Consider the following 12,287-nt stretch of genomic DNA (forward strand, 5'->3'; position numbering starts at 1 on the left):
TAACCTTCACTTCACTTTAGAACTAGAACATAACCACAAACTTCCTTTTCTAGATGTTTTAATTTTTAATAAGTCTCCTGTCATTGAATTTTCTATTTATAGAAAGCCTACGCATAACGATAGGTATTTGCATTTTTCCTCCAACCACTCTCCCTGCATAAAAAGAGGAGTTGTTATTTCTTTGGTTGACTGAGCAATAAGAATATTCTCAGAGCCTCACAAATACTCAGAATTGAACTATATTAATGACATTTTATTTTGCAATGGATACCCAATAAAATTAATTTAGACAATTATATAAAGAATAAGAAAAAAGGCAGAGGGGAGGGCATCAGGTCCACAAGCCCCAACAGATACCGTCCCATTGGTGGATGATAAGAAACTTTTCACTGTTCTACCCTACATTCCAAAATTGAGTGATAAATTGAAAAGAATCCTTAAAAAATATAAACTTAGTGTCGCCTTTAAAAATTCAAATATTACACAGAACTTTTTTAACAACGGCAAAGATAAAACCAGCCCCATTCTGGGCAGTGGTGTTTATAGAATTCCTTGTTCTTGTGGCTGTTTTTATGTTGGTAGAACCCAACAGCAATTGGGGGAGAGGTTATCTGAGCACAAGTCCTCAATCGACAAGGCAATGACGTTACGCCAAAGGCCTGAGGTTTTTGATTCCGCCTTGGCGCAACATGTGTACGAGAATCCACACCATTTCCTTTTGTTTGACGAGGCCTCTGTCGTTGCCCCCGTTAAAGGTCTCACGCAAGTTTTCAGGGAGGCAGTTGAAATAAAAAAGCACATTCACCAAAAGGTAGCTCTCAATAGAGACACTGGAGAAATTTTTCTAAGTCCCATTTATGACAAAATTATTAATTCTGATCGTTTTTACATACATCCACAAAGTTATATTGTGCAATCGAATAGAGTCTCCGATAACAATCAAACTGGAAAGCGATCAGCCTTTAAAAATGCTTTACGCAAAATGAAATTCTGAAATGCCATTTAGACTTGTGTTTTTTATTCAGTTACCCTTTCACCGTTACTAGGAAAGGGTCGTCCAACTTTAGTTTGGTGTTTTTATTTTAAGGTTTGGTTTTTATGTTTTTATCAGTTTTATTCTGCACTGAGGACGGTCAAGCGGAGTTCTTGACCGAAATATTGCATAATTTTTCAATTTTTTCACTGGCTGTTAATTTTCCTCGTTTCCTTTCTTTGCGATTTTTTGTTTATCATGATTAGCCAGTGTGGTCTCAGAAATTAGTAGTCTCGTTTGTTTCTTCAGCTTGAATTTTTTTTTCTCTCTGTTTTTGAAACCTTTTGGCTTAGAAATGCATTTATTTTTTCTTATTTTTGACCCCTCCTCTGCCCTCTCCAAGGAAAAAATCTCATGATTCATAAGTTTTGTTTTCTAGCACCATTGCCGCAAGTGTGGTGCTGTGGTATGTGGTCCTTGTTCCTCGAAGAAATTTGTGCTAGCCCATCAATCTCTGAAACCTGTTCGTGTTTGCCTTACTTGTTACGACACCCTGACGAAACGCAAAATTTCGGAGCCAGTTTCTCCTGAAAGCAAAGGTAAGCTATAACGTCCCAGTATAGTATTATCTGCTTTACATGAACTGGTAATATCCATCTTGTTTATTTCAAGGAATATGTATTACAAGCATTGGTGCTCACAATGGGGGAAGGGAGACTGGCAAACATCCCCTCTACTTCTAGAAAACCAAAAATGCGGGAAAAGTGTGCTATTTATGAAATCAAGAAAAACATGACATTTATTTGGAATTAAAAAGCATTAATCAAACGGCTGACCACTCCCCCCCCCCCCAAAAAAAAAAGAAAGGAAGAAGAATATAGGCTTCTGGTTACCTGCCTACTTTTTCGTCTTATAAAATAATAATCAGTGTAATAGATTTGGTCTTAAAAAATTGCTACTTTTGAAAAGCAAAAACAGCAGTGAAGTTCAATTGAAAATGAAATAGATAACAACATTAAATGACTGCAAACCTCATATAACGACAAGTAATTTTAGAAACCCAGTTTTAAAATTACAAATTTATTTTTGTATTGCTATCAGTGTACAGTTTACTACAGTGTATTATGAATCTTGGGACAGTTCCCTGGTTTATTCTTGCTCTGAATTTTTAATTCTGGCTACTATGGGTCGTAGAGTGCTCATTCCTATGTTGCAGCTACTGCTGCAACCATAGAAAAAGAGAGTATGTCAATATAAGAAGGGTTGAGAGGACGGTGTATGGTACCGTTTTAGGGCCTCAACCTAAATGTATTGTCAATCTTCTGTTGGTAGATGGACTATTCAGGGCGCTATCTTCTTTGTTTGTAGTATTCCGGGTACAATCTTCCTAGGGGACTGTAATTGCCCGCTTCAGTTAAGCAAGGGATAAATTTCTTTGTATTATCTTGTAGCTTCAGACTTTTCTTCGAGTAAATTGTGAAACAGTAACTAATAACTGGAGCTCGTCATATCAAATAAGTCTGATTTAAAATTCTAAGAATAAATCTGAAAATTAAATAACCTAGGTCCAATTTTTTAATTCGAAGGGGTATTATTTCAAAGAAAATAATCGTATTGGGATCCTTTTGACCCAGGTACTTATGAATGTAAGTTTCTAGAATAAAACTGGTCGTGACTGTCTAAGGATAATCCTGTCGATAAAAATAAAATAAAAATTATGAAAATCAAATCGCTGTTAATTTCTTTTCTTGAATACTTGCATCATGTAACAGGGTTTCCCGATCTCGAGCTTTTGACTTTTTTCTTTCTTGGTTCTTTTGCTGTTTTATCTTATTACTTATGTATATCGGCAGTGGTATTCTGTCATGGGATACTCTTATGTACTATCCAATGTATTTTAAGATTTCTTTGAACAAGTATTATAAAAAATCATGCTTCCTGGCCATCCATCTGGGGTCAGACGAAAAGCTGGTCGCCCCAAATAAGGTGAGAAAAGGTTAAAATACAGGTTCGAAATAAAGCTTCGCGGGAGGAATTGAAGAGTGACGCTTTGAGCCAGCTGGGGAATTAAAACTTCGCGGGAGGAATTGAAGAATGACGCTTTGAGCCAGCTGGGTTAGAAGACGTGTATGAACAACTTTGTTGGCCTCAGGTGGCTTGATGCTGCAATGATTTTAGTAATGTTACTTATTAAAGACTTGCTTAATGTTCACCCTTTACTTTACTGTGAATCATTTTACAGCTGATGGAACTATAGCAAATGGTGATAGCTCTGGTGAAGATGATTCAGATGAAGAAGCAAATCATAACGGCATTTCCAGTACTAGAGAAGAGGTGAGTGTTACTTTAACGATCATTTTTTGTATGACATTTGAAGGCAATTTGTAAAGTGAATAGTGGCAACTTGCTGATTATTATTGTTGTAATTATGGGCGGACTCACACAACTGAGTCGAGACTCAGGCCACAAAAGCACGTTGCTTCCAAACCTAAATAGCCATTGGATTATTGGTGCCCTTTCGGGCGTGGTAATTTGAGATAAAGCTTGCCTATCCTTTTCCCCCTTGTAGAAAAGCCTTCCTTCGTTGTGGCAAGGAGTCCAAAATTGTTTCCACCTATCCCAAGAAACCCACTCACCATATTAAAACCGGCTCGGGTATGCAATACTGAAGGGGAGATTCGCCAACTTCTTGCCAACTATCATTGGTAAGCGGTCTTGATCCTCAGAAAAGGTACTAACAAGAGAACTTCTTTTTCTCACCTTTGGATTGCTGGTCAAGGAATCTTTTCTTCTACCACAGTCAACACTTCACATTCTTAAGGGCGATTGTCCACTACGCATGATTCTGGCAGCCATTACTAGCTTCAACCCATCCAATCTTGTCATTGTATTCCAGAAAACACTCATGGTCAGCCATTGGACAGGACAGGTTGTGGCTGGATGGTGACTGAAATTAGCAATAGAACACTGGTCTCTATTTGTGCCTACTACTCTCATGGGTATCATGAGGTCACCAATACCGCCCAACTTCCTGATGAAAGCTTTGAATTTGAAATCGCTTGTTCTTTTTTTTAGTGGATCAGGACTTTTGGTGTAAAACCAAATATCCTTTCGTTTTAGCGTTTGACATTTATTAATTTTCACATCCTTTTTTTGCACAGAGTACGGTTGAGCATAGATCTGGGCCAAGATATTCGTATTTTTCATCTATTTTCACTGGCTCTGAATTACGTTGTCTTTTTCATTATCCTAAGTTTTTGTTCTGTCATCCTTAGCCAGTGTGGTCTGAGAAAATATTATTTAGTTCACTTTCGAAATTATAAGTTTTTATATTTTCATTTTATTTATTGTTTTTTAAGCTATCTTCTCATTCTAATCATTGAACTTGTAAAAACGTTTTTCACTCTTGTTTTCCTTTTGTTTTCTAATTTAGTTTTCCTCTAAATCCATTCAGTATGAAACTAAAATAGACAATGGGGCTTCGTTTCTATAATGGTCATTAGCTAAAATGTGTCCACTTGTAATATTTGGCAAAGCTGGATAGTTAGGATGTGATGTGTTGCTTAAGCACAATGCTGCTAAAAAGGATTCAGCTAGTGGCCGGTTTTGATAAATGATACATTTGATTCACTTTTTCTACGAAAGAATTCTAAAATTTTCAGAAAATTCTAGCAACTGCAATGATACCTTGGCCTCTGATTCAGTTGGAGAACCCATTATAAATATGGCTGTTGACAATTTTGAAATACTTTTTAAAAAGTACAAAACAAACTTGATACTGAGTTTAATTATTTGGTTTGTTTGGATATGTTATACTCAAGTCTTCTAATCAATAATATTTCGATGCTAACCTTTTATTTGTTGGTATAGTTAGTTGTCTAGTTTATCCTCCTGTATTCAAGCTATTTTTGTCGAACTTTCAATGAAATCTGCGATCTTGGCAGTTTGATTTTAACAACATACTGTTTTCGGACCAGTAAGATGTGCATTGGGTTTGGAACGCGTGCGTGCATATGTCAAAATGGAGCAAAATAAAAATATAAAAAAAAACGCTAGAAATATGTAAATTGTATGTAAAGAATTAATATTACATGGAACATTCATGTTTGTGAGGAAGGTGGGCCTTAGCCCCGGTTCCTTCATGTACGTGTTTGGGTAGATGGGATAAATAAAAAAAAACATCCAAAACAGGCAAAATAATTAGAAAGAAATAAGAAACAGAGGGGGATCTTTAAAATACTGAGATGGAGAGAGAAGTGGGTTTGAAGCCTCCTCCATGGGCGTACCTGGATGTGGTACATGAAAATTACGCTTTTTAGGGCATAAAATGTAATCCTTAACAGAACATTAATGCGTTGTATCTTGTTCATCTAAAACCTTTTGTTAGGTAGAAATGATCCTAGGATACTTCTCTGTAGAATTCACTCCTCTATATTACGAAAAGTACACTGCTAGAGAACACAAAGTACAATTAGTCAACTAATTTAGAACTCGTTGTAAGTACAATGCAGATGAAAATTGTTGCACATTTTTTAATAAATAAGAAAATACATAATTTGTCAACAACTGTTCCTGTAAAAGGGATAGACAAATGTAAAGATAAGAATAAAGCAGGGGAATTGAGAGACAGAAGCCATTTAAGTGCAGAGGATGAAAATCTAAAGGAAGTAAGTGGAAAAAGAGCGTTAACATTGCTTGTATGTCAATGTCCCCTTATGTTTGTTGTGATGATTTCGCGTTAGAGCTATACAGGCTGTTTCAAAAGTCGCTATTTGCTTAGCTTTTGTTTTAACTCTTGAACTTTCTCAAAGTTTTCTTCTTATGCTCAATTAGGAATTGACCAGACACGAGATAAGTGAAACTTACCGATTACCCTCCCCCCCCCCCTCTGATCTATTTGCCAACATCGTTAAATACACACATTTTTGGATCAAAATTTCTGGGGCACATCAGAAGAAAGTTCGTTTATAGTCAAACAAAGGTTGATTTTCAAAGTTTTAAGCATAGAATTTGCCTGTGTTTACATGAATTGACTATAAATGTTTTATAAACATTAACAGTGCTGAGGAAAAGGAGGGGGCGGGGATAGTAGGTATCATTTCGATTGCTGGTGCTGAACTAAAACATGGTAAGTAAATTGGCAGACAATTTCTAATGAGCAAACGTCGAGGCGGGCTATGCGTAAACAGGAAAACTTGCCCTTTGGCTAACTAGCAATTTACGGAACCCCTCTGCAGTGCCTAATTAAAATATGCCAGAGTCGGTTAGTAGATTGAATTGCTTATAAATAAGACCTGACTTTTTATTATTAAAGAATACGGCTGATCGATTCTTCGATTGTCCTTGAAAGTGTCAAAGGCATTCTTGAAGAGGCCAGGACGGGTAATCTTTGGCAGCGTTCATTTAAATTTTTGGTTCTTTAAATTTGCATACGAATCATGTAAAATTATCAAATTTGCATGTGAATCAAGCTGAATTTTCGAGGTTGATTTTTTATGCATTCAATGGAGCATTCTTTCAGAAGAACCAAGGATTCTTTGTCCCCAGCTAAATGCAACAAGTTGCAAAATGTTGAACTTCGATCGCACATTGAAATCTGTAGTGCTAATGATGCTACTTCCACAGGCGGTGATTACAGATATTAGACTAAAAAAGAACCGAAGATACAGAAGCCATGCATCGTACCTGCCTGCGATTTGTTTATTTTGTTATCGCAGTGAATAATAAAGCCGCATCTCGGGTTTCTGGGGACTACTGTTCAACCCCGCTTGTCGCAAGCCTGTTTTTAGCCAATTATATTATTCGGTACTTTTCCATTATCCGGGCCTCTCGGTTAAATCACTGTAGACTGGCAATGATAAACGCGTTTTGTGACGTCTTAAACTGTGGTAGAGCAGACAATGATTACAAGGTTTTCTTTGCGTATACGATATTAAACTGTTTTTTTGGATTTTAGGGGGGGGGGAGGTACCTAGGTTAGGTTACGTATTTAATATATGCAATGCTTTACCGTTTGTTTGGAGCTTAGGTGTATAAATCAGGCCTCCCTTGAAATGTGCTGTACCTTGGCGGCTTTGTGCTACGATGAGTGTTTTTTTTTTTTTGAGAATTTTATATCGAGGAATTCAAATGGATTTCGAACCAGAAATAGGTTGGGTTAACTGCTTGACATTTAAAGATGAAAAATAGAGAATTTCAAAATATCAAAAATTTCCTTTAGGCTGCGTACATAGTAATAGTATTAATACATTGTAAAGAGTAATATGTTCCAATCGATCATGACATTGAAACACCGCTTATATCCTTATTATTCTTACTTTTCTTCTGCTTTTTTATTCATTTTTAAGAATACTAAGTGGGAATCAATGGAAATAGAAGCCAAAATCATGCCTTGTCGGTCCACTACTGTCTGCTAAATGTGAGTCAAGAGTTTATATAAATTGTTGACTTGGTTTTACTGTGCATGTGGAGTAGCCGGCAGCGCTTTTGAGCTTTAGTCCCCATCTATATTACAGCAAGTGGTTAGTTAATTTTTTGATGCATGGATTTGTGTCATCCTCTGTGAGTTTTTCAGCGAAAAGAAAGTAATTTTCCATACGAGATTCCTGAATTAAAATTCTGTTTTCACATTTGTAATCTTTAATATTTTTTTCTCACTGGCAATTGTCTGACTTTCTTTCTTTGAAAGATATTTTATTTCCAGTACCTTTGTAGTTTCGAATGGGATAATGTCCAGATGTTTTGCTCATAAACTCGTCTTAGGGATTATCTATTTCAAAATTTATATCGAAGAAAATGTCAATTTTACTTGAAATTTAGGATTTCTACAACGGTGTAGAAAAGTTTCGTCCAATTAAACATATGCCTTTTCATGACTTCTAAATGGGTATCATTGACCAGGTCTTGCTTGTAGACAGAATAGTTGCATGAAAATCTTGCCACAATTTGTCTTGATTTAGTATCAACAAGAAAAGCTACAAAATTATACTAATATTCTATTTTAAGCTTATAACTACGATCAGAAAATAAGCAGATGGGTATCCACTTTCACAGAATAAACACTCGACGAAAGAAAAACGATATTTCGAATGAAATAGCTTAAGATTTGCAACGGACTAAAACAGAAAAGTGAAAGTGTCTTTTTCATTAAAGAGTACTAGTTATGAGTATCATTTCATTATGAACATCTTTTTTTGTAAGGAGTATCAATACCAGAAATTTTTAGACGGTTAGACACTTTGTTTTTGGAAAGCTGCTCAAGAATTTCGGAATTACTCCAGGAGGTGCCTTTTACTATCTGAAGAATTCAGTTTTAAAGATAAAACAAAGCCGAAAAGCAATTATCTGTAGCAGGGATACAATCCAGGAAAGCCCGTACCCCTAGAGGTACGCCAAAGGATTTCTATCGAGGGTTTTATAAAGGCAATTGCCTAATGTGCTGCTCATGGAGATTAGGCAATTTTCCGCTACATTAACCCGTAAGTTAAAGTTTCGCATAAAGAGCAGATCGCCGAGGGGTACTGAGTACCTCATATTTTAGAGTAAATCACGGTCATTTAAAGTTTTGCTGTCGTTCTCTGCTTTTATATAGACAAACCTTTAAACTTTAGTTAAAAAAAACCTTTTAATTTAACCTTTAAACTTTTAGCTGTATAAGAAGTAAATTATATGGCGTAATGTAATACCTACAGCCACCAGTTGGGTTAAATCAGTCATGGAGAAAAAAATTTGCCTCCCTCTGTTCACTTCGGTTGGCAGCTCGGGCCTTCAACCCCCAACGCCTGTGATCATCACATCACATTTCATTTTTTTAGTACATTCTTCAGATTCTTATAGCCTGTATTCATCTTCATGATTACAAATATATCCTGCATAAATTTTCACATTTCTAGCATGATTAGTTTAGCTTATTTTTGAGCGCACATGTAAAAGAATACGTACCCGCACAAGGCGTTATCTTAAACTAGCATACATAGAAAAGCCTTAATATAAATACTAGTCTTTAAGTTACCTGCGCGACTGGTTTAATGATGATCTTCCGACAGGCTTATTGTTTTCCAGGGAAATTTCAGCTTTATGTGAAATATGCTAATAGGATGAACAAAATATGTATTTATTTATGTAAGGAGCAACAACAATTTTATGCATAAGCAAATTGATCGTATAGCTTATCATGATTGCATCGATGGCTGCAACCTTTTAAAGATTTAACCACAGCCCATAGTAATCGAAAAGTTAAACATGCATTTCTGTATTAATTTTCATTTGTAAAAAACCGCTGTTCGACACTGATTCAGGGTCCACGTTAAACTTAAAAGTAAAAATAATGCCTAAACATATTCATGGGAATTTTGAAAAGAGTTGTAATCCTTGACTGGAAGTAATCCTTGACTGGAAGTTTTCCACCCTCCATCTTCTAACTTGAAGAAAATCACATTTTAGCGCTGGTATAACCTATGTTTCCCCTTTTCCCCGGCGCTGGAGTACTAGCTGTTTTTAGCCAAGGAGAGAGCTGTTTCAAGGCTCATGTGAAAACTAATAACTAATACTTAAATCTACACGCTTGTTACAAATTGGTCTTGATATCACTAAAGTAAAATGCATTTTTTTTTTCAAAAACTCCCATTTGTCGCTGTCATTTCCGTACTATTCCGTGCTATCTGATGTGATAGCTTCAAAAAGACGTTCGCTCTTAACTAGTTTCTAGTTAAGAATAAGTCGAAATTTTTCTTGTGTTATATGCATTTTCCAAAAATTATGGACAAAGTCGAATTAGGACTTTGTATTTTACCTTTGTATACTAAAAACAAACATTTTCTAAAAAAATTCATCTCTCGGAAGGGATGTCCAGTCTTACTCGTTTTGAGAAGAGTCAGTACAATTTTTAAATAAGGGGCATATACCTTACGTTAGGGGACCGAAATATTTTATTTTCTTCCTTGCTGTTGTTTATGGATTATTCCTGTTTTTTGTCGCTTGGCAAATTGAGTTAAAAAAAAAGCTATAGTCAATCAAAGATCAACCACAAATAATGAGGTATTATCCGAGAAAGTTTATATTGAAATCCGAAACAAAAGCTGTTGGAGTCAGCTCTCTGTGGTGCCTGCCATTCAAGTTATAGATGCAGGTTTGCCAACTCCTTTTGCTACTAACTCGTGCTAACCACCACATTAGCTTACTACACTAAATGAAACAAATTTCTCTGAGAAAAATGTAAATTGTCCATATCTCAAAGTTAATCAAACAAAACGGAAATGTTAAGGAGACCAATGAAGAACGAAGTCATGATTTGGATAGTTACCGGCGATGTCTTGACTAAATGTCAGTAGTAGGAAATTCAGAACTTCGCAGAATATAATGTTTGTTCTGCGCAATACGTCATTGAATCTTTTATACAGGAAAAAGTCAATAAGTAAAAAGCATTCTCCGCACTAGGGATTGAATCAACTTCTCGGCGAAACAAGTCAAAATCTTTGGAGGATATCAAGGAGTGGTTAATGAGAGCTTAATACAAATATTATGCTAAATATCCAGTAGGTTGTAAAATATTTCTCACAATCCATTTGCTTTCCCATGCGCCATGAATGCCTTCATGCCAAGAACTTTCTAGGAAACTATATTTCGGGTTTATGTTCAGTATTTGATTTTGTTTATATTTATTATTGTCATGAACTGTGTTTTTTTTTCTAGCCGACTTTCTACAGGATGAGTTCGAATAATTAAGTATAGTGCTCAATTTACGTATTTCGTTGTGCCTGAAGTTATTTTAGTTCTGAGAAAAAGGCTAAAAAATCCTTTTTTTCAGCGTTCTAAGTTTTGGAGTGCTGTATAACTGTGGCTGCCGATTATTATTATGTTTGTTTATTGTTCGAAAACAACTGAAAACCGTGATTCAGTTATTTTAGTTACGGATTCAATGTTTTTGTTGGACTGTGTTTCTTTTGTTATGATGTGCCTTGTATACACTTTCTATTAACTATATTATTTGTAAACTACTATGGATTTGTTATGATTTGTAGATTTTGTAGCTAAGTTGCATTTAAAACATACTTAGAGACTGTTCGTATAAAATTGATTGCATAGTCTAGTGTTACGTAAAACTTTAAACGCTACCTACACTGATGAAATTTAACATTTATATTTCTAAGTATGGATCATACAACTGAAGATTTAAAAAATTAAAATTGAAAATGCTTGCAAATAAAAACCCCCAAAATAAATACTCATGGAATATCATAAAACTAACTTTATTAATTGGTTTATTCCAGCTCTATATTATTGGTGGCGGCAATGTTTTCTTTCTGTGCGTTGAAAAAAAAGAACCAACGCTACTTAGCTACTTAGTAACGCTACAACGTTACTTGGAAAGTTCATAAAGCTGTATGTTTTTTTTTTAATTTTACTGTGTGTCGGTTGAACACCTGGCAACAGCATTCAGTCGTACCTCTACGGTTATAGGGACTTTTTTTTTAATTCGAATGAATAGGCCTAATGTTGTATTTTCTGTAGTGCTAGTAATTTCCAATTCCTGTTCGAGCCATATTAAAACACAGAAGATCTGCTTCTTTTCAGTAGCTATATTGTTCTTGTTGGCCATAATTGCTTCAGATTAAAGTTGGTATTGGCATTCTGATGTGGTAAATGAACTTAAAGCGAAAAGTTTACACTGCGAATGTCATCATGTGTAATCACATTCGTAACCAAGCATTAAATTCATTTTTGCTAAAGACGCTGAGTCTATTTTAACCTTAAAAAAGTTGACTCGGTGCAGAAACGAATTGTGTTTATTATATCAATGGTACTGTCTCAAGTTTAGAATTTCAGATGTGCTCATTTCTAAGCCTCTAAAACTGCATCCAAGCAAATTTTGTGATCTGGAATGGTATTAATCGATTAAAAATAATCTATTTTCTCATTCTTTGATTTTAAAATAACACTGTTCGATTGAATATCAATCAGTGAGGAAAAGGAAAAAGATGCTTTTTCCTTTTTCCTCACTGAGGTGGCGGAAAAGTTTCTTTTAGGAAGCACTGTAAGTTTTGGGCTTCCAATAAGAGGATGGTAAGTAAAACCGAAACTACATAAGCGAATTGAACATACTCGTATATATCTATATATATATATATATATATATATATATATATATATATATATATATATATATATATATATATATATATATATATATATGGAATTCAACAGTCGAACGATTTTAATTCATCATTTTTCAATTGCATGGTGTAGAAGGTGCATTCGAAGGTGCTAAACCTTTAAGATTTTTTTAATAAACTAGTTAAGCACTGCTTATCCTTTT

At 35.2% G+C, this 12,287-nt stretch overlaps 1 protein-coding gene across 2 annotated transcripts in view; it reads left to right on the forward strand.

Moving 5' to 3' along the window:
• rush (pleckstrin homology and FYVE domain containing family member rush hour) overlaps nucleotides 1–12,276 on the forward strand; it is a 49,440-nt gene extending 37,164 nt beyond the window's left edge. Inside the window, exons 7-9 of one of the 2 annotated variants that reach the window (XM_089100695.1) lie at nucleotides 1,413–1,572; nucleotides 3,216–3,307; nucleotides 10,664–12,276. In XM_089100695.1, the coding sequence (XP_088956821.1) occupies nucleotides 1,413–1,572; nucleotides 3,216–3,307; nucleotides 10,664–10,696 (285 nt within the window). In that variant the 3' untranslated portion in view covers nucleotides 10,697–12,276. The other variant, XM_089100694.1, reaches the window with a different exon arrangement.
• The last annotated feature ends 11 nt before the right edge of the window (nucleotides 12,277–12,287 follow it).

This window comes from Artemia sp. Qi Xiang Cuo, chromosome 14 (genome assembly GCF_049724085.1).
Source record: "Artemia sp. Qi Xiang Cuo chromosome 14, ASM4972408v1, whole genome shotgun sequence".
Taxonomy (NCBI): domain Eukaryota; kingdom Metazoa; phylum Arthropoda; class Branchiopoda; order Anostraca; family Artemiidae; genus Artemia; species Artemia sp. Qi Xiang Cuo.